The 21,925-nt window shown below is 35.5% G+C and overlaps 1 protein-coding gene across 3 annotated transcripts in view; it reads right to left on the minus strand.

Annotated features, from left to right (window-relative positions):
- Nucleotides 1-21,925, minus strand: part of LOC109076788 (cadherin-8) — an 89,849-nt gene that overhangs the window by 20,130 nt on the left and 47,794 nt on the right. For 2 of the 3 annotated variants that reach the window (XM_042728115.1, XM_042728116.1), the window contains 3 exons: nt 6,488-6,607; nt 3,833-4,000; nt 1,813-2,000 (listed from right to left, as the gene is read on the minus strand). In XM_042728115.1, the coding sequence (XP_042584049.1) occupies nt 1,813-2,000; nt 3,833-4,000; nt 6,488-6,607 (476 nt within the window). The remainder of the gene's footprint in view (nt 1-1,812; nt 2,001-3,832; nt 4,001-6,487; nt 6,608-21,925) is intronic. The other variant, XM_042728117.1, reaches the window with a different exon arrangement.

The following is a 21,925-nucleotide window of genomic DNA, read 5'->3' on the forward strand; positions in this document are numbered from 1 at the left end:
AATTGTTGCTGCACAGTTGCACATGTAGATGTTCCTGTAAGATAAAAGGGCTTCATTGTCCTCTCATCCACTATGAAGGGTTCTTCATTTGCATACAATGGCCATTCCATATGCAAATATACACTGCTACACAAGAGCTGAGAATTGAGCACAGAAAGTCAAGGGGTTCAGACTTACAGTAGTTCTCAAACCTCAGAACACCTGGACTGCAGTTTTACCCAATTTTCGGTGTACAAGGCGAGGTTTAATTGTGGATTTTCAGCTGTGGTAAAACTATATATAGCAAAAAGAGTGTACCCAACAGGGGTCAGACACCTTACCCATTTATTACATTTATATATTTTATTTTAGCTGTGTATTTTAAAAATACTTAGGTTACTTTCATTACATTTCAAATACTTTCATTTTGGGATAGTTCACCCAAAATGAAAATTATGTCATTAATGACTCACCCTCATGTCGTTCCAAACCCGTAAGACCTCCGTTCATCTTCGGAACACAGTATAAGATATTTTAGATTTAGTCCGAGAGCTTTCTGTCCCTCCATTGAGAATGTATGTACGGTATACTATCCACGTCCAGAAAGGTAATAAATACATCTTCAAAGTATTCCATGTGACATCAGAGGGTCCGTTAGAATTTTTTGAAGCATCGAAAATACATTTTGGTCCAAAAATAGCAAAAACTATGACTTTATTCAGCATTGACTTCTCTCCCGGGTCTGTTATGAGCGAGTTCACAACACTGCAGTTTAGTGATATCCGGTTTGCGAACGAATCACTCGATGTAACTGGATCTTCTTGAACCAGTTCACCAAATCGAACTGAATCGTTTGAAAACGGTTCGCGTCAACAATAAGCATTAATCCACAAATGACTTAAGCCGTTAACTTTTTTAACATGGCTGACACTCCCTCTGAGTTCAAATAAACCAATATCCCGGAGTAATTCATTTACTCAAACAGTACACTGACTGAACTGCTGTGAAGAGAGAACTGAAGATGAACACCGAGCCGAGCCAGATCTCGGACTAAATCTAAAATATCTTATACTGTGTTCTGAAGATGAACGGAGGTCTTACGGGTTTGGAACGACATGAGGGTGAGTCATTAATGACATAATTTTCATTTTTGGGTGAACTATCCCTTTTATATATTTTATTTTAGCTGTGTATTTTAAAAATACTTAACTGCTTGCGCCGGAATGTCAAACTACTGCAATTCTTGCAACCTGTAACCTGAATTATTTTGTTACGTGATAAGTTGGTAGGCAAAAGTTTGTTCTGTTGTATTTATTGCTTTCTGCTATAAAAAAAAAAAAAAAGTTACTACTATCTTTTTTGAGTTTTACAACCAGAACTACACAATCCTTCCTATTCACTACACAAAACGGAATGACTGTGACTCTAACAACTATATAATTATACAAAAAGATGCACTCAACTTATCACCACATGACACATAACTCATTGGGAACAACAAACACAACAACACCAGTGTAGCCAACCTTAAAAACAAAAAAACACTAAGGCGGTAATTTGCATAATTAATTAATTTGCATGATTAATTCTTTCTTTTTGGAGGTTATGGCACAGTATTGCATTTAAAATGGCACGCCGTGTCAAATACGTTTCTGACCCCTGCAATACATACTGAGAGGTTCTGTCTCTGCAATATTAACAGCCATTTGTCATCGGTAATGAGCCACTTTTCATATTTTTCACAATATGGAGCCCAGTGACGATCCTGTAACAGACAGTTTACAACTGTTAGAGAGTCCCTATGGCACATTAAACCTACTTTTCTGGTCTTACCTTCTTGAGTCTGAGGATTCCCTCCTGTGTCTGAGCATCAGTGACAATCTCAAAGACATCCCTCTCGTCTCCACCTATGATGCTGTAAGCAGATTTAGCATTTTCCCCGATGTCTCTGTCATTTGCTTTTACTCTTCCACCAGGTTTCCCGATGCCAAGATCCTCAGGAATAGTGAACTCATAAGAGCCTTTAGATATGACATACAAGAACATAGAAGATCTGGTCTATCAGGTGACAAATAGCACTCAGAGAAACAACAAAATAGCTAAAAGCTGCAGTCCATAAGTTTTGCCTCTTTGTCGCCATCTCTGTTTGAAAACCTGCAATTGCAGCTGTGTGCAGAATTATCTTCCTTGTGTGGGTTGTGCGTCGGCGCGGCTCCAGCGCAGATTAATCTAATGTTTTGTGGTGAATGTGTGGCTGTCAATCACCGCACAAGTGTGGATATTTACTGTGTTTCGCAATCACAGATTCTAGCCTACGTCTTTGAATATATGACCCAAATAAGAATTTTTTACTGGATATTGTCATCTGAACAAGTAAGTAACAAGTCTGCCATGTTGGTTCAGACCAACTGAGGAAAAGCTTTACAATAAATTGCGCTACTAATGGTGTTTAAGTGTAACGATCGGTTAGCTCATATCAAATCAAACTGTGCAAATTACTATTGTTAAACTTTATTCTCAAATTCTTAATGTTAACGACATCAGCATTGTGTGATTTATGTGTATAGTGTGTGTATCAGCATGTGATTTCAGTTTCTGTACAGTCTAATCTCTAATTGTCATACCATTCAAATTTCATATTAAGAAATAATTTTAATCCAAAAAGCAAATTATGCTTCCTTTGAACTGGTTGTCTTTAAAATACTGATCTTGTGTAATCCCAGGCTATCTGTAATCATATGCACATTTGAAATTTGAATATGATTTAATTTCATTCACATGTGTTTCATAAACACATAATCCTTTCTGGATTACAATCCGCCATCAGAATGATAAAATGAATTATTCTAGCTGCTGTGAGAAAAGGCTATAAACGATTCGCCACCTGCAGGATCCTCACATGTGATATCGCCTACTAGCCGGGACAACTTCTTAATGTTTACAGACGTCACGTAATGATGCAGTGCCATGCTCGAATTTCCCGCGAAAACCTACCCATACTGCTCAAATTCTAAAACAATATTATAAGCTTACCATTGTGAATCGGGCTAAAGTAAGGCGTTAGTTTTGAACACTGGCTGGTTATGTACTTGCTTTTCAGATAATTTTTAACCAAAAAAGTTACGGACTGCAGCTTTAAATACTAGACAACAAATGGTAAACAATTCTTTTATGTTTGGGGTCAGTAATTTCAGTCTTCAGTGTCACATGATCCTTCAGAAATCATTCAAATTTGCTGATTTCATATAATTATTAGTGGGGAAAAAATGCTGCTTACTATTTTTTTTTTTGCAGAAACAATGGGATTATTTCAGAATTATTTGATAAATGAAATAACTTAGAAATAGAAATGTGGGTAACACTTTACAATACGTTTCCATTTGTTAACTATATTTAATGAATTAACTAACATTAAATAACAATGAACAATACATTGTTAAAGTATATTTAATCCTTGTTAACATTAATAAAATATAACGTCATTGTTAGTCCATGTTATCTCACATCCACTAAATAACATTAATACAACTTTTGCGATAGAACTTTTGATTTAAATAATGCATTAGTGAATGTTGGAATCAACAATAACTAACAATAATAAATGCTTTAGAAGTAATTTTTCATTGTTAGTTTATGTTGACTAATGTAGTTAACTAATGCTAACAAATGAAACCTTATTTTAAAGTGTTACCAAATTTTTGATAACAGTGCAAATTGTCAATTATGATTTATTAATGCATCCTTGCTGATTAAATGCATTCATTTATTTAAAAAAATAATTCTTACTTACCCCAAACTTTTGAACTGTAGCATATAGTATTTTATACAGTCAATAAAAGAGGGTCTCTCTTACCCTTTGAGAACTTTGGTGGGTTATCGTTGATATCAGTAAGAGTGACTGTCACAGTAGTGGTTCCTGACAACCCACCCATGTGACCTCCCATGTCTTTTGCTTGAATGACAACAAGATACTCTTCCCTCATCTCACGATCCATTCCTGCCAGAGCCACCCTAATGATTGCTATAGCAATAACATTAAATACATGAATTTACATATAATAATTAACAAAACAACAAAGAATGCATAGAAACTATTTCTCATTTATTTAATTCTTTTTGATATGAAAAATAAATACACAAGAATATTCTATTCAAATTTAACATGGTCTAAATAAATATGCCACTGTACATTCTGAGGTCTGCAGTTTGCGAAATCTGTTAGCTCTTCCCTTGTCCTTGACCTCCCAACCAGTTTAGTGTGTGCCACGCATTGCCTGTGCTGCTTTCATTTGGCATTGCAAATTAGCTTGTTTGTTTGCTCTGGACTTGTCCCAGCACCTGGAGTCATTTATATTCCGACTGAATGCGAATTATGCTGTCTGTCTCTTATAATCTTTAATACTGTATGCACCATCATTGATTTATAAATAAATAAAATACCCCCCTAAAACCCACAGGTAATCTACTCAAACAATAAAACCCAAAGTATGATAAAATGAAATATTCTGTATTAAATAAAATCTATGACACATTTATTTATTATCTTATAATGCTGCTAATATATATATATATATATATATGTATTAATATATATATATATATATATATATATATTGCTAATATATATATATATATATATATCAAATTAATTAATTAATTAATTTATTTATTTATTTTTGCAAAGCATTCAGACACATTTTTTTCCTATTTATTGTAGATGCTTTGCATGGTTTCATTGGCCATAGATTGAGATTCCCCGCCATTTAACACTATCCTTTCATCTTTACCCAAGACATTTCGCCCCAATTCACACTACAGCCACGGTTTTTACCATTGTGGAGGCAATTCCCACTGCAATTTGCAAGTCTTATGACACTATGAGGTACAACAAGCTTAAATCCTGGGAAATCACCCTCACCCTGATGAAGTCACTTGGAGAAGTGACAAAAGATATTCGATAAATAGAAAAATGTGCTACACGGTACATTTTATGAGACATTTTTACAATCATCTGGATGACTGAGAATCTTCACAGACATGTAATCTTACACAATCAGTGAGGTTTTTGTATAAAGAAATGAAAACTATAATAAGAAGCAACTACATTAAAGAGATTGGCAAATAATAGAAGTAAAGAACTAAGGAAACAAAGGCATTCTACAGGAAGAAAGGTAAGAGTGTTGTAGGGCCAGCTCCGGTTCCATTACGCATGAATAATTCACAGCGTGCATGCATTGTCTGCTAGACTTTTTTATGCTGCACTTACATGTCTTTGTTTCTTGTTCTGTCATGAAGACCAACAGACCACGATAATTTCAGTGAACTAAGGAGGTGCATTTTTAGAGGTGAAGTGCTCTGGTTGTCAATAGGAATACAGAAATGGAGGCTATGTGTGTGTGTGTGCCATATGCAGTGCAGTAAATCTGATGCACACTGCAATACTCATTCTATTGTCATCCTGATTTATCATTATCTATTCAAATTAATTCCTGATGATCACAGAAGTGAGGCAACACAAACATTCATTTCCATAGGTATTTGGAGGTTTACTTCCCTTTCGTTTATTTATTTATTTATTTATTTTTCTCTTTGCAAGCCATTAACCAAGTAATGAATTGGTGCATGATGTTTACTTATTTATCAAGTGTGTCTCATTTCCTACGAGGTGTTGGAAGTGTCAAATGGTTTCTAATGGTTGTTTTCCCTTTACCTCTTATTTTTCATTAACATTCATTAAAACATCTGGCTCACTTGAATAAGCCATCTGCATGTGTTCAGTAATCACGCAAACCACGCACACGGCACCTCAATTTGGGCTTTCACACCTTCTCTCGACCATTTGCATTCTTAGACAAAGCTGACAGTGAGCGATTGAAATGCATGGGGTTATGAAGTGCACAAGGTGTTCTCATAAAAAAAAAAAAAAAAAAAAAAAAAAAAAAATAGATATTTAAATTCTGTTCATTTAATATGCACATACAATTTGGACAGATACAGGACTTGTTTATTGTCTGTTGTTTTTCCAAATTACGCGCTGTTCATTTCCATCTCATTGCTTATTAATGTAATTTCACCATTATTTAATCATGTTGCTTACAGACACACTGTTAACAAGTCAGCTGAAAATGCAATTAGGAAAAAAAAAAAAACAAAGTCAAGGTTGAAAAGGAAGCAGAATGCAGATGGAATTCAAAGATAGCCCTGTCATTTAAATCAGGAGCCGCAAATTGCTTTGTGCGCTATTACAGAACAAAATCAGCATCTGCATGTGTCCTTCAGGTAAAATGATCTTGTTTATTTGGTCTTTCTCTAATATTTATTTCCTGCCTCCCGTAACGATGATCATAATAACAATGATTACAATAATAATAAATGATCTAACACCTAAAACTCGTCTTGGTACATGAAGGGACATTCATCTTACACCTATTTCTAAGCATAATAATCAGCTTGTTGAATCATTTGAATGATTCATGACCATCTGGACATTGTGGATTGATTGACTTACCAGTGGTTTGGTCGATGGAGAAATAAGGCTGGCCTTCCAGAATGCTGTAGACCAGTCTGGCACTGTTTCCATACACTGGATCATCCGCGTCGGTTGCGGTTACTCTCGTTACTGATGTACCTGTGGAGCAGAAGTGAAAACAATCTTCTTCAATAAACAAAAATGATTTGCAATGAACAAATAAATCAATTATTTCCATTTACCGCACTACTGTGTCCACTTTCTGAACTTGTTTTCTTTGAGAACAAATATTTTTTTCTCTCCCTACCGATGTTTCAATAATACCTCTGGCCATGGTGTAAAAGCTTCTCTGGAATAAACTCATAAAAGTGTGTTTTGTTGTTCAGATGTGCACAAGCGCTCTCTCACGCTGTGAGACTTCCATGATGAAAAAACATCACAGCTCCAGGCCTTAACAAGATCAAAACGAAGAAAGTCAGACAAACAAACAATCCATGCTGCTCTCCTAACCTCCTCTTCATTAACCCATGGCTTGGATGAATTGAGAAGAAAGAGGAAAAATAAGAAGCACAAAAAAGAGAGAGATGCACAAAGAGAGAGTTAGAGTGGGAGAGAAACTGAGACACTAATACTAAACAGCTCACTGACAGTGCAGATGGTGTGGTAATTGTTTGTAAAGCATGTTCCACGGTACTCTGACAGCTTGGTAAGCGTCTGACCAGCAAGCGTGCCTGTGCTGCAGCTACAGGTATCTGGAGCTGTCGGAAACAGCAAGAAAAACGTTCACTGCGAAGACTGGGATGTGCACCGCTTGATTTAGGCCGAAGTGAAGGTGCATCCCTAACTCTCCCTGAAGCAACACAAAGTGAAGCCCTCATGACTCGACTACAGAGAGGAATATGAGGTACCACAACTGTCCTTGAGAGAAAGCAGTAAAAAAAGCAAACGTTAAAAAATACTTACACTAGGGAATAAAAGATTGAGGTCGAGCAACAAGGATTTTTTTGACGACAGATGTCGATATCTCAGAGAGCTGTTTAGCCAATATATGCAGTATAAATTTTTTTTAAAAAAAAGTATGAAAAAAAAGATTTAAATTGAATATATATATATATATATATATATATAGCAACATCTTGATTTTTGAATCCTATTATTATTATTGTTATTATTACTATTAATATTATTATTATTATCATCATCATCCACAGAAAATAAACATGTTAAAAAAACTAGATATAGCACAGCATAGTTTGATATCAAGGACTTAAAGATTGTCAATCATGTCCACATCCAATTTGCACAGACTGACCGCCATGCACAGAGTACACACATTTTATGCAGGCTACAATGCCCACTTCGATAGATCAGAACAGCTGGATTTACAAGGTTTGTGAAATTAAATATTGACGCAATAAAGCTTTTTCCACTGTTTACTTTTTTCTTCTACATTTCTGTCTAAAACATAAACTAACAAATATAATAATGGGACCCTATCAGTCCAATACACACACACACACACACACACACACACACACACACACACACACACACACACACACACTGACACATACATACAAACATACATACAATGCAAATAATTAAAGGTACACTATACAACTTTTGGCACTCTAGCAGTTAATAAACAGAACTACATGCCTCTTGCATGTGAAAACTGTAGCCGGAGCTACTTCTCTCTATTTATGGAAATGACGAGTCATGCAGGTACTAGACTACTCTGCAGCAGATTTTGTCCCAACAGGTCTAAAATAGTCCTAATATAAACAGTTACTATAGACATACCACAGTGATTCAGGGCAGGAGAAAAGCACAGTTTGAAAGATGGATTCATGATGTATTTGCTCATTATATACATTCTCTAAATTTTGAGCAAAACAAGTTACATAGTGTATATTTAAATAATTCAAATATGCCACAATATGTCACCAACACTGATAAAATTATAAATATTTTTATATTATAGATGATAACTGAAATAAACACTCAAACTAAAATGATCACTTTGTACGCTCCACGTGACAACTTCTGCCAGTGGACAGAGATGTATGTGTCAGAAAGTTTGTGTCAGACACATTAAGATCCACATTTGATGAGGTGTCTAAGATTTCCTCAATGACTGATGACTGTTAGTTTACGTCCTTGAGTGTGTACGCATGCGGACGATACGTGTGAAACATGACCAGGGAAATATGAGCGATTCACCCCGCAGGATATCTGTTACTCGACACACACTACTTCCTTTCACTCAGCAGGATCTTGACATACTGCACTGTGTTATCAAACGCTTTAATTACATTACCCATGAATATCAGTGTTTGTGTTCTCAGAATGCATGTGTATGCAGATGGCACAATAATAGTCTCCTTATCTCAATCCCAAACGCTGCTAACAGTATATGATCTCTTTCTCCGTATGGCCCTGGGGAGGTACTCTATGGCTCCCTTTTGCATAAGACAGCTGATTCATGTTTAGATAAAATCAATCCCTTTATCTTTATCTAGGACTGGAAATATTTCTCTTTATTTACTCAGTGTTTCCTCTCAAAGCTGCCTTACAGGCAGAGAGATTAATAAAGATGTTACTGTTGACTTGTGGAGCACTGAAAGCTGATTGATATCACAGTTGTCTTTTCCTCTTGCTACTATGTACCGGAGAGCCAGGGCTCTGAACCGGTTCAAGGAACGAAAATGGAAACGAACAAAATTTTGACAGGAACAGAACCAGAAACAAAATCAAATTTTATAGTTCCAAACCTAATTGAAAATTTGAAATGGCCATTAGCCGGTTAATAATGTTATTGTTTAGTTCCATTTAATATTTGAAATTTGCTGTTAACCAATCAGGAATTCAAGTAGTATGGCCTGCAAATGTGACGCTGATGCATCCAACAAGTGAAATGCCTGCGCTCAGCTGCGAACTCATCATAGTCAAGTCACAATGGCAGTGTACTGGCGTTAGTTTATCTGAGGATAGTCTAAGATGGATTCAACAGATCACACGCACCTGCAGCGCTTCTGTGAATCGAGAAAACAGAATAAAACGATAAATAAGGAACGTATAGGCATATACAAAAAAATATCTTTAACTTAATCACTGACAGATGAACAAAACGAAAGAAAAAAATGTGCTGAGTTTCGGTTCATTGATGCGATCCAAAGTTTTCAGAAACGAAAACTAGACGGCATAAAGTAGTTTTCTTTATTTTACAAAATCTTTACAGTTTTATTTATTTTAAAGTTTTGCAAAAATTTGTAATGATGTCTTGCTTTTATGATCATATCGTGCCGGCACCACACACACACACACACACACACACACACACACCCACACACACACACACACACACACACACAAACACACACAGACACAAACACTCACACACACACACACACACACACACACACACACACACACACACACACACACACACACACACACACACACACACACACACACACACACACACACACACACACACAGCCTGTTCATTATCAAAATAAAATACAGAAATTAAAATAAATAAAGAAACATATAAAAAGTTACAATGCTCCATTGTACTTGTGCATTCAGCTTGACCAACACTTCATTGTGCTGCTATAGATGATGTGAAGGATGACGTTTTACGTTGATGTGAGTGAAGTACAAAGCCTAGCCTATACAATAAATAATATTTTAGCATCCAGATAAGTCACAAATATGTAAATATTTGGATTTGTGCCGAATGAGGCATCAGTTTTACCTTAAATCAATTTATTTTTGGATTGACGTTTTTATAGCCTAAATGCATACTTTAGAGGATTTGTTGTGGAGAGAAACTAATAACTGTGTTTATAATGTTTGTAAACATTTTGCTTTACCGGCATTTTAGCCTACATTATTTCTGAATGGAATAATAAAATGCAATGTGAGTCAATGTGTCTTTATTTATTTATTTATTTACTCATTCATTTTTTACTCTCAAAACGCAATCTTATACAAGTAGTGTTTATATATATATATATATATATATATATATATATATATATATATATATATATATATATATATATATATATATATATATATATATGCATGCAATGCAATGCAGCAAACATTTTTAATCTAAAAAAAATAAAATAAAAAAATAAACCTTTAATGTCTTTAAAGATATTTATAGATTTTTTCTTTTGTTTAGTAGCCTACATTTGGCCAAAATCTAGAAAAGATTATTCCGTTATTAACCGGTATTTCTTCTTCTCGAACCGGTTTCAGAACGTTAATAATACAGAGACACGCATGACCAGAAACGTTAAAATATTGATTCTGCTCAGAGTGAACCGTTTTTTTTTAGTTTTTAAGCCCTGCAGACAGCTGTTAAAAAGCTCAAAGTAGGAACATCAAGCGCACCTTCCGAACAGGCGTGCACAGTCTTTAATATGTTTTACCACTGTAGAGCGGCGGGGGTGGCCCACGTTCTGTTTTGCTGTGAATAGGAGGCCAGCTGAAAACAATGTAATGGAATTTTGTAATGAATGCTTTTACTTTGCAATGCATATAAACGGATGAATGCTGCATTAATAAGTTTAATGACTTCCTTTTCCAGGAAAGAGCAATGGTGTTAACACAGGACAACTAAGGTCCAATGTGCTAATTGGCAAAGGTTGGCCAGTATCTCCCCACCTCTACCAGGGAAAAAAAAAGAAAAAGAAAAAAAAAATTACATATACAGCAAGTTTTCACAGAATGCAGCTATGCAGCATATAAAACAAGGGCTAAAAAAAGAGAAGACAACCATTCTAAAAAATGGCATGTGAGTCAGTGAGGCATGAAATAGCTCCTTTTCCCCTCTTGTGCAGAAGTGAAATTTGCCTCTCCTCCTCTGATAAAAAGAATGAGGGATTAGAGGAGGCTTTCACTGGCTGAGCTCCAAATCACTACAGAGTAGCCCGTCCTTGCAATGTATTGCACTGCAAAGTCCGAGACTTGTGGGTAAGGGGTGGTGACACCCTTGGGTGGTGGACATTGATGAAACTTGATTTCAAAACGTCAGTGATGCTATAAAAGATAAGAGTAAAATGTTTTTTAAAAACTAGTATGAAACTTCATAAGGGTCCCTGACAAATCAGTAAAGACTGGTGATTGCGTTGACCCAGTCGGAGATGATACCTAGCTTGCTTGATGCAATTCAGCAGCACATTAATCAAAATATTATGACATTTCTTCCATTGCATTTGGGAAATCAAGGGTGCTTCATTGCCATTCCAGCCATGGGAGTTGTTCGCAGTGGTGGACGAAGTACACAAATCAAGTACTTGAGTAAAAGTACAGATACGTATAATAAAATATGACTCCAGTAAAAGTAAAAGTACTCAGTTTTCAATTCTACTCGAGTGGAAGTACAAAAGTATTTGATTCTTTTTTTTTTTTTTTTTATTTAATGTACTTTTGTTCTGAACATCACATCCTTTCTTTTCCCTCAGATGTAATCTATCTAGGTGGTTGAATAAAAATATTTACTTATAAAAATACTTTATTTATAAAAAAAATACTTCAATTTAGTACCAGCAAGCTCGTTAGCTAGACAGTTAGCATCAGCTAACATTATTGACTTATTTTCATCATGGTTATGAATAAACATGTATATTTGTCTACTCGGCTAGTTGGTCCAGATAACGTTACATGGTAATTTAGGCTATGTGTGCTGACAAACAATATAAAAACAGATGTCACATAGGGTTAAATGCATAACATTTTAATGTTACAACTTTGGGGAAGATGAACGTTTATAATTCCTTTTTCCCGGGTCCTCACTGCCACACCACGTTCTTGCTCCAAATGGGCCTCGAACCCAGGTGACCGGCACAGGAGGTGGACACACTAACAAGGAAGCTAAATGTCTACAGCCGGCAGCATCAGTCGTTATTGTATCTCTTGACATCAGGGGAGTGAGGTTTACCTGCACAGCACCTACTCGCCGGCCTCCCTTACATGTGCATGAGTTATTTTATTTAATCTGTGTTATTTTAAAGTTTTTTGACCAGAAACATAGAGACTCTGACGTTAATGTGCCTCCATTCAAGCATTTCAGTGGGTTTGAACAGATCACTCTTTACAGCAGATTTAGTTCACAAACAACTGACAGCTTTGACCTAAATATGATTTACAGTTACAATAATTAATCCTAAAACTTGACATTAGTAATTTACTTTTAACAGCATCAGACGCAGGCGTGCTCACAAGATCTCCCTGTTCTTACTTGTGAATTTAGTTCACTGGAGACTCACACTAAACAGATCATCAGTGAGTTGTCGACTCGAGAACATCTGCAATTGGATAATTCCAATTCGTGAATGAATCATTTGGTGCGATTTGTCAACCGATTTAATGGGTTTATTGAAAATAATCAGTTTGTTCATGAATCATACATCGCTTCTGCATCTCGGAGCACGTGATATATTATAAGGAGTAAGAATACGTTTTATGAAATGTACTGAAGTAAAAAGTACGATCTTACGCTTTGGAATGTAGTGAAGTAAAAGTAAAAGTTACTCAAAATAAAACTACTCCAGTAAAGTACAGATACTTGAAAAAAAAATTACTTAAGTACAGTTACAAAGTAAAACTACTTCGTTACTGTCCACCACTGGTTGTTCAGGGATCTTGAACAGAACAGTCATAAAAATCGTATTTGTGTCTGGAGAAATGTCAACTGCATGCTTGAAACACTGCACCAGGGCATTGAGCCTAATGAAAAAAATAAAGGGAAACTGCTCTTTGTACTTACTGCATACATGGATGCAGTGAAAGAAAATCAATAGCAAACCTCCTTATGAACTGAGCTTTGGGTGGCCGGTAGATAAACACTGAAGTGCAGTATTGTCAGCTGCATTATGGCAGAGATTTGGGAGGCCAGGATTGTCTTTGTTAGATAGGTGTCGGTGCATCATGAACTCGGAGACGAGCCACCCTCCCCTGCGTGACTGGGATTTCATGTATATTCATGAATCCACTGAGGAATGGGGGAAAGCATCACCCTGAGCAGGCCACTGCATGTCCCGGGGCCAGGCCACTTCCAAGCTGTTTACATCTCAGTGCTTTTGCTCCTATAGCCCTGGGCCATGCTGTGCTGCTCTGTGGTTCTGTCTGCGGTGGCATCATTATCTGCTGGCATATCCACAGTATCTTTAGCACGATCACACTCTGTGCCAGCAGTTACCGAATGGTGTGAATCAATTCGAAGTAGGAAAATTATATTATACTTGTCAGGTCATTTCATTCTATTGAGTGAAGGTCTTTACATGTTGTTGTCTCTACATGATATAGCTCAAAGCATGCGTATATCATTATCTGGTCTTTAGCTGTGAATGAGTAATCTGAATATTACATGATATGGAGGTTACTGCAACTAAATGAGGATGTGCCAAGCACATGGAACCAAACAACAATGGAGCCCAGTGACTTTGATAGTATGGACAACTGGTCTTTAGCTGTGAATCACACACACACACACACACACACACACACACACACACACACACACACACACACACACACACATTATATAACTGAATTTTCATTTTAATTTTACACTAAATGTTATGTAAATTAAATCTTATGCAATGTTATGTTAATGTAAATTTAAAAACAGAAATACATTGCCATTTTACATATTGTATTACCATTTTGCATATTACATTTTAAAATAATTTTTTGCTACCCATATGCTTCAATACAGTGAGAGCAGTATGACACGAGTGCTGTTTGTTCCGAATATCACAAGTTTAAATGTGATTTTATAAATGAGGATGTGCCAAGCACATGGAACCAAACAACAATGGAGCCCAGTGACTTTGATAGTATGGTATTATGTGCTTTTGATCAATTTTGCAGAAAACATATTACCTTTAAAGTCACAGCAGAACTGTTGTGTGTCTCTGAGAAACACAGCAGTGTTTAGTTTCTGAATGAATCCTAATTTTGAACAAATCTTGTGAACCAATGATTCAAAGGCCCATTCGTAAAGAGAGCCATTTACTTCATTACTGAATAAATCAGCTGTTTGAACAAATCTAATTAATACATTTACCGCCAGGTGCTGGCAGATTTAATTTCTTATTTAGAGTATAATTTAATTAAAAAATAATAATAAAATAATAACAATAAAAACATTAAAGGGACAGTTCACCCAGAAAATTAAATTATGTCATCATTTACTCAAACCTAAATTACTTAATTTCTTTTGTGGAACATGAAGGTATTCTGAAGACTGTTGGTAACAAAGCTGTTTTGGTTTCCAATGACTTTCATTGTATGAAGCAAAAAATACTGATATGTTTCTCAAATTATTTTCTTTTGTGTTCCATAGTTTATGTTAGGCCATTGTAGCCTAAATGTTTATGTGTAATACATTTTATGTTGAATCAAATAAAATATTTCTTAAATTAGAATTTGTAATGTCTACTTGATACTTTCCTCATTTAACACAAAGCTAGCTTTAAATAATCTTTTGTATGTATTTTCACATTCAAATTTATTTTGTGATTTTTAGATAAATTAATCGAAACATCATGTAATTAATTAGATTACTAATTTTAATCGACTGACAGTGCTAATATTTATATATATATATGTATTAGTGATGTATTTTTATTTATTTATTTATTTATTTTTGGCCGATACCAATTTTAACGATGTTTTTTAATTTATTTATTTATTTATTTTTGGCTGGTGGAGATTTTAATAAATAAATTGGTTCACTCCGTGCATAATCGGTATTTGAACGTTTCTGTTTCTGCATTCCTCTGTGATTTGAGTAGAAAACATAAGGGTTAATAACGTTATTATTATTATTATTATTATTATTATTATTATTATTATTATTATTATTATTATTATCCTAAGTTATTGTTTTTTTTTTTTTTTAATAATATAATAATAATAATAATAATAATAATAATAATAATAATAATAATAATAATAATAAAGTACAGCGTTTAATTTACTCAAAGAAAAAAAAACTGTCAACAAAATAAAAAAAACATGAAATATATACATTTTTCAAGATGTATATATTTCACAAATATTTTAGCATGGATAAAAAACACTACTCCTATGAGTGTTTTGAGAGGGAAAAAAAACTGCCTAAATTAGTATGCTATATGTTGCATTTTTTTTATTAAATTCAGAAATGATGTAGGCTAAAATAATGGTAAATAAAAGCAAAATTACAAACACAATTAGGCTATTTTAGTTCCCTTCTCTTCACAACAAATCCTCTAAAGTTGTATTTAGGCTATAAGCGTCAAGCCAAGATGAATTAATTTAAATAAATTAATAAATCAAACGAAACTGAAGCCTACCTCTCTCATTCTGCATGAATCCAAATGTTTCCATATTCACCAAGTATCTGGATGCTAACCTATTATTTATTATGTAAACTATAGGCTTTATTCTTCACTCGCATTATCAACATAAAACATCAGCCTTCACATACAGGCTATAACAGCACAGTGAGGTGGTGGTTATGCTGAATGGCACAGACTGTACTACTGACTATTTAAATTGAGCAGTGTAACTTTTTATGTTTCTTCTGTATTTTATTCTGATAATGAACAGGCTGCGATGTCAAATTAGTAAAAATTTGTAATGTGCGTGTGAGGCACCGACGCAATCACTGCATTGTTTTCCCAACTGTTACTCCGTAATTTATGGTCATACCAATGCTGGTTTGTCATACAGATAGAAGCAAATCATCATTCAGAACTGTAAAGCTTTTGCAAAATAAACAAAACGGCTTCCTGCCTTCTGGGTTTTTTTTCCCGTGAGCTTCGGAGCGTGTTACAATTATTCGAAACTCAGCACATTTTTTTTTCTTTTGCTTTGTTAATCTGTTAATGATTTAAGTGAAATATATTTTGTGTATGAGCCTATATGTTCCCTTTTATGTAGCCTATATAGCTTTATTCTGTTTTCCCCATTCACAGAAACGCTGCAGGTGCATGATGTCTGTTAATGATTTAAGTGAAATATATTTTTGATTTCAAACAAAAGCTGCATATTACCTTCCATGTAGTAACATATGTATTAGCCATTCATTCATCCAACCGCCAGAGGGAGCCATCTCCCGAATACTGAACACTGCCGCTTCTTCTCTCATCACTTCCTGCCGGCACATGTTTATAAGCCATGTTGGTTGTGCATTATGTTGCGAAGAAGTATTGCCAGTTTACCCTGTCTCTACCAAGCGTATTTCTTAGTCACGGATTGTTTGCTTGTGTATGTCTTTTGCCTGCCTTTGACCTCGTCTTTTGGATTACCGATTTGGATGTGTTTGCTATCTCGACTGCCGCTATTGTTTGTGACCCTTTGCCTGCTTATTGACCACGATATCTGCTCTCCGTTTGCCTCTGTTTGTGCTGTGGTGCTTAATAAAACTCTGCACATGGATTCAAACCCACAACCGCGTCAGTCTTCGTTACACTACTTATTGACCACGATATCTGCTCTAATGTTTGACGGTTCATGACATCCTGAGATAAACTCTAACGCCGGTGCACTGCCATTGTAACTTACCTATGATGAATTATTGCAGATGGCTATAAAATAATAAAAATTCGGATGATAAATATCGGCAGCCAATACATCGGTGCATCCTTACATATATATATATATATTATGTATGTATAATAAATTGTATGTATGTATGTATAATAAATACACAATTAAATAAATAAATAAAGTATCATGACATCATGACAATACTCATTATTTCTCTTGCTATGGTCATTCAATAAAAATAGTTATAAATAAATTTTTGCACAAAGGCTAAACTTGGCACTTTTACACCAGTTGCAGTTTCAATTGTTTTTATAAAAATGATAACCGACCATCTGATGCAACACAGCAAGACCCATCAGTGCAGCCTTTTTCCCTTGTTCACTGAAGAAATTGCCTGAACAATATGTAAAGCAGACAATAATTTAGGAAGAGGTCTGTTTCAAATGGATGATGCCACTAAAATAGACAGGCACCAGTGTTGGGCAGTAACACATTACTTAATAATGCGTTACTGTAATTTGATTACTTTTCTAGTAATGGAGTAATTTAACACATTATAATTTTCAAAATAGTAATTAGAGTATACTGCAGTTACAAGCCGAGGTCTCTATATGTTACTGCCGCGTTACATTGCTGACAGAATGCAGTGTTTTATAATCTAGAGATTGTAAAAAGGATGTAGCACACGCACTGTTGAGTCAAGTGTCAGTGGATTAGAGACCTGCTTCCATGAGCCCCGACGCAACAGAGTGCAGCACAGGACAAGATGGGCGAGTGCTGCTGCAGACGGGTAGACACTCGTGTGTGCGGGATGCAGGAGAATAAAATGAGTTCATTTCTATTTAGGCTACATCACGTGTTTGCAGCGTTGAGCAATGCAGTGCTGAAATTTGCGTGCTCTCATTTTAACCCACAAATTGTAGACATCATGCAAAATTCATATTTATTGTGTTATAACAGAGATTTGTGAGATTGCGATGAACTGAAATGTCTTTTAGAGATTATAAATGCAGGGCTCTTTGCTGGCATTCTGCCATGCCAAACCATGCATGCAACAGACACTTGCTTTAGTAAAAAAATAAGTGTTCTGTGAATGTTGATGCTTTAATAACAAATATTTATCGGGATTTTGTGTTTTGGGATTTCATAAATTTCATGAATGAAAAAATAAAAAATGTAAATAGTTATGTAATTTATTTATTATTGTTACTAATTACTAATTACTTTTGAAGTAACGTGATTACTTTTACTTTTAAAATAAATAATCAGTAATCAGTAATTTGATTACACTTTCAGAGTAACTTGCCCAACACTGACAGGCACAGACACAAACTATTATTCAGAAAACACGGGCAGAATTACATAAAATAGATATACTTTATAGCCTACCCTGTCGTTTACAAAAAACAGACTATTCCACAGATGTAAGAAAGCAGAATATACCTGTTTGCTCTTGTATTTACATTTACATTTACTCATTTAGCAGACACTTTTATCCAAAGCGACTAACAAAAGAGCAATGATATACAAGTGCTATAACAAGTCTCAGTTAGCTTAACGCAGTACACATAGCAAGGCCTTTTTAAATAATATAATAAATAAAAAGAAAACGGATAGAATAGAAAAAGATTAGAAAGCTAGGTAGGTTTTTTTTGTTTGTTTGTTTGTTTCAAGAAAACATGCAGCAAATGAATAGGGTGCAAGTCTAAAAGGGACACGCATTTTTTATTTTTATTTTGTAAGAATAGAATTAGAATAGAGAGTGTTAGAGTTAGAGGGTCAAATAAAGATGGAAGAGATATTATATATTGTATAACCTGTTAACTAAACAAAACCTGACATCCTGGCCAATCCAGTGATAACTTCATCCTCAAACACCTGTCAAATCACCCTGGTATCTTGTAAACATGATTTTGTTTCCAGGCAGAAACAAACAAACAGACAAACACCTGTCTGTCCTTACTCCAGAAAATTCAGCCAATCAGATTAGAGCTTGCCAGTTTTGTGTGCATCAGACAGTCAGTGAATGACTGCTGCAGGTCCATAGGCATGCTGTCTGAGACTGATACTATCAGTACAGGAACTGAATGCGATGAAGCTGGCAAGAGCCCATTTCAGTCTTCAGATGTTTCTTGTCTTTGACTTGAGTACTTGGAACGCGGTCCAACACCAACATAGAGACCTCTGGCCAATATCTAGCTGATCAATAAACACAGAGTCCTCACAGACCCTTAAAAATTTAAATAGCATATGTTTCATGGCGCACTCTACCCATATCCACAGAAATTTTTCATGGTTTCTGTCATTTCAAAGCAATGTCAGGCAACGAGATCTGGGATAATGAGCAGTTCTATGGCTTGAATGGGCTTGTTTTGGGTGTGCAGCTGAGCTAGGCAGGAGCCGTGGCTGGAAAAATGGATATCCCATCATGGTACCACTCAGCTTCCTGCTGAAAGCTATTTACTCATGTCATCTGCCGAATCCATGGCATCTGGAATAGCAACACAATTGGAACTTTCTGAACAAAAATGGCTTATGGCATTTGGAATTTTATGAAAATTGGTGGTTTCTGAATTTGGATGGATTAATAATCATATAAAAATACATAGTAAAATATGATGAAAATAGTTCCAATCAAACCCACAGCAGAACTGTTTTGGTTATATGAGTGTTTTGTTATTGGAAAAGAAATTTGCTATCTGTGTATCTCTAGTTTAAAAAAAAAATTAAAAAAATAAAATAAAATAAAATAAAATAAAATAAAATAAATAATCATTCTTGCTTTAAGAAAAGCTACCTCTCAGCTTGAACATATTTCTAATACTGCTAATATGCTGCACTGACCAATTAGCATCCAATACTTTATAATTATAAAATGTGCATTTAAGCAATATCATTGTAAGTTGCACTTGCAACACAATAACAATGTGACTGTTATTACTGGTTTATTTTAATTTTTCATTTTAATGGCCCCCCTGCCAGTGCGACCATCTGTAGAACATGGGGCAACAGTGTTAGTCTGGAGCCCTGTTCATTTTTATAAAATTATTTTGATTTTAATATACCATTCAAAAGGACACAATTCTAGAAAAAGTTTATAAAGAACCAAAGAGTCAGTTTGACCCAAAATGGAATGTAAGCTTTACTATAACAGCCCCATACTAGCAGCTGGAGTGATGGGAGTCAAGTTGACCCTTGTGATTGAAACGCATTGGTCAGACATATATTACCAGCCTTGAAGGCTCTCATCAAAGAGCCATCATTCTCCTCCAATTGCGGCCTAAACCAACCGGCAGGGATAATAGGCTAGGCTTGGAACTGTGAATCACAGTACAGCAGGCGAGTCAAAATGTCCACTAGAGTCCACTGAAACATGCAGGATTGAGGCCAATTTACACTCATAACAGCATTGCTTGTCTCGTTGTCGATGCAGGTGGACATTTACGACAAATGCTAAAAGCTATCAGCAGGAGAAGGATATCAAGGTGTGTGCTCCCCCGCCTGTCATATGGAAGGGTGTAATTTGCAGGCCGCCACTCATTCCTGCTTGATTTACAGCTGGAGGTATAATTGAAAAGGGTGTTTCCTCTGTGTTGTTTATCAAGGGACATGAATGTTGCTGAGAGGCTTAGTGAGGGAGACCATAAATAATGAAATAGTCTCATCTAGCACTCCATCCACCTGATCTGTCCTCATAACGGCTGTTCATTCACATTCACACTCAAAACATTGGATTTTGTGAAGGTGAAAGTACTGGTTAAATCAGATTTAACCAAATACTGCATTCTGTTCATCATATGACAACTAAAGGAATGACCAGTTGTTTAATTGACCAGCGAGGAAGCCATGAGAGGCTGTCAATGTTTTGAAATCTGCTCCCACATGGAAAAGAGGCCTCAGGCTGATGTAGTATAAGTGACCATCACTTTGGTGCCACAATTAATGGCCTTTGATGAGACAGCAAGACAACCAACACTTAACGCAACATGCTACCAGCCTGGGGTGAGTTAATGTGGCAGCGGGGCGGCAGGGGTTGTAAAGTATGTGTTTGTGAAAGGCATTTGAGGCAGAGAAGAGAAAAAAAGCACTTGTGTAACATGGATGCTTGAGTGCAGTCCTTGACAAGCTGTTTACAAGAACCACAGGAACAAAACAATTAAGAGTGTCCTTTGCTTGCTGCTGATGGCTTTGACATATGCCGCCATTTTGAAGTGGCATGTCATTGATTCATTTTAATTAGTTCTTAGGAAATGTGTGCGGGATTTATGGAGGATGCTGTCAAGTACATTCAAGACAAATTGCTACACTTCACATATTTAATTGTCCCCTAGATAGTCAGAACTATATGGAACAAGACTGAGTAAGTTACAAGTTACACTGAGAGGAACAATAAGTCAAGAGGACATTGTGAGGGTGGATCTTTTTTTCCATGTTCCAAGCACTGTTTGTAATAAACAAGTCAAATAAAAATAAAGTTTATCTAGCTGCAATAGACATAAATAACTAGTGAGACATGAGGCCTGTCAGAATTGTGGCATGTGCTGTCAAACCATAAAAACACAGCCACAGAAGAGTTCAGCTGTCTTCTGTTTCATTCTCACTTAGAAAAAAAGTCAGAATGAGAGAAAGGAAAGCAAACAATTCACATTGTGAAAAGTAAATATACAACAAGATACTTCTAATTGCTATATTTCTGTATATACTTCGATCAAATGTATGATATTGCTGCACTACGCAGCAATACTTTTATTCAGCAAGGATGCATTAAACTGATCGAAGTGACAGTAAATAAATCAATAAATAAATAATAGTGATAATTTAAACCGTAAAATTAAGTATGACCAAAAAGGGTTCAATTAATGTAACTTCCAAAAATACAACAAACCCATGAAAGTCTAAAAACTTGAATGAATGATTGAA

The sequence above is a fragment of the Cyprinus carpio genome, chromosome B7, assembly GCF_018340385.1.
Source record: "Cyprinus carpio isolate SPL01 chromosome B7, ASM1834038v1, whole genome shotgun sequence".
NCBI lineage: Eukaryota > Metazoa > Chordata > Actinopteri > Cypriniformes > Cyprinidae > Cyprinus > Cyprinus carpio.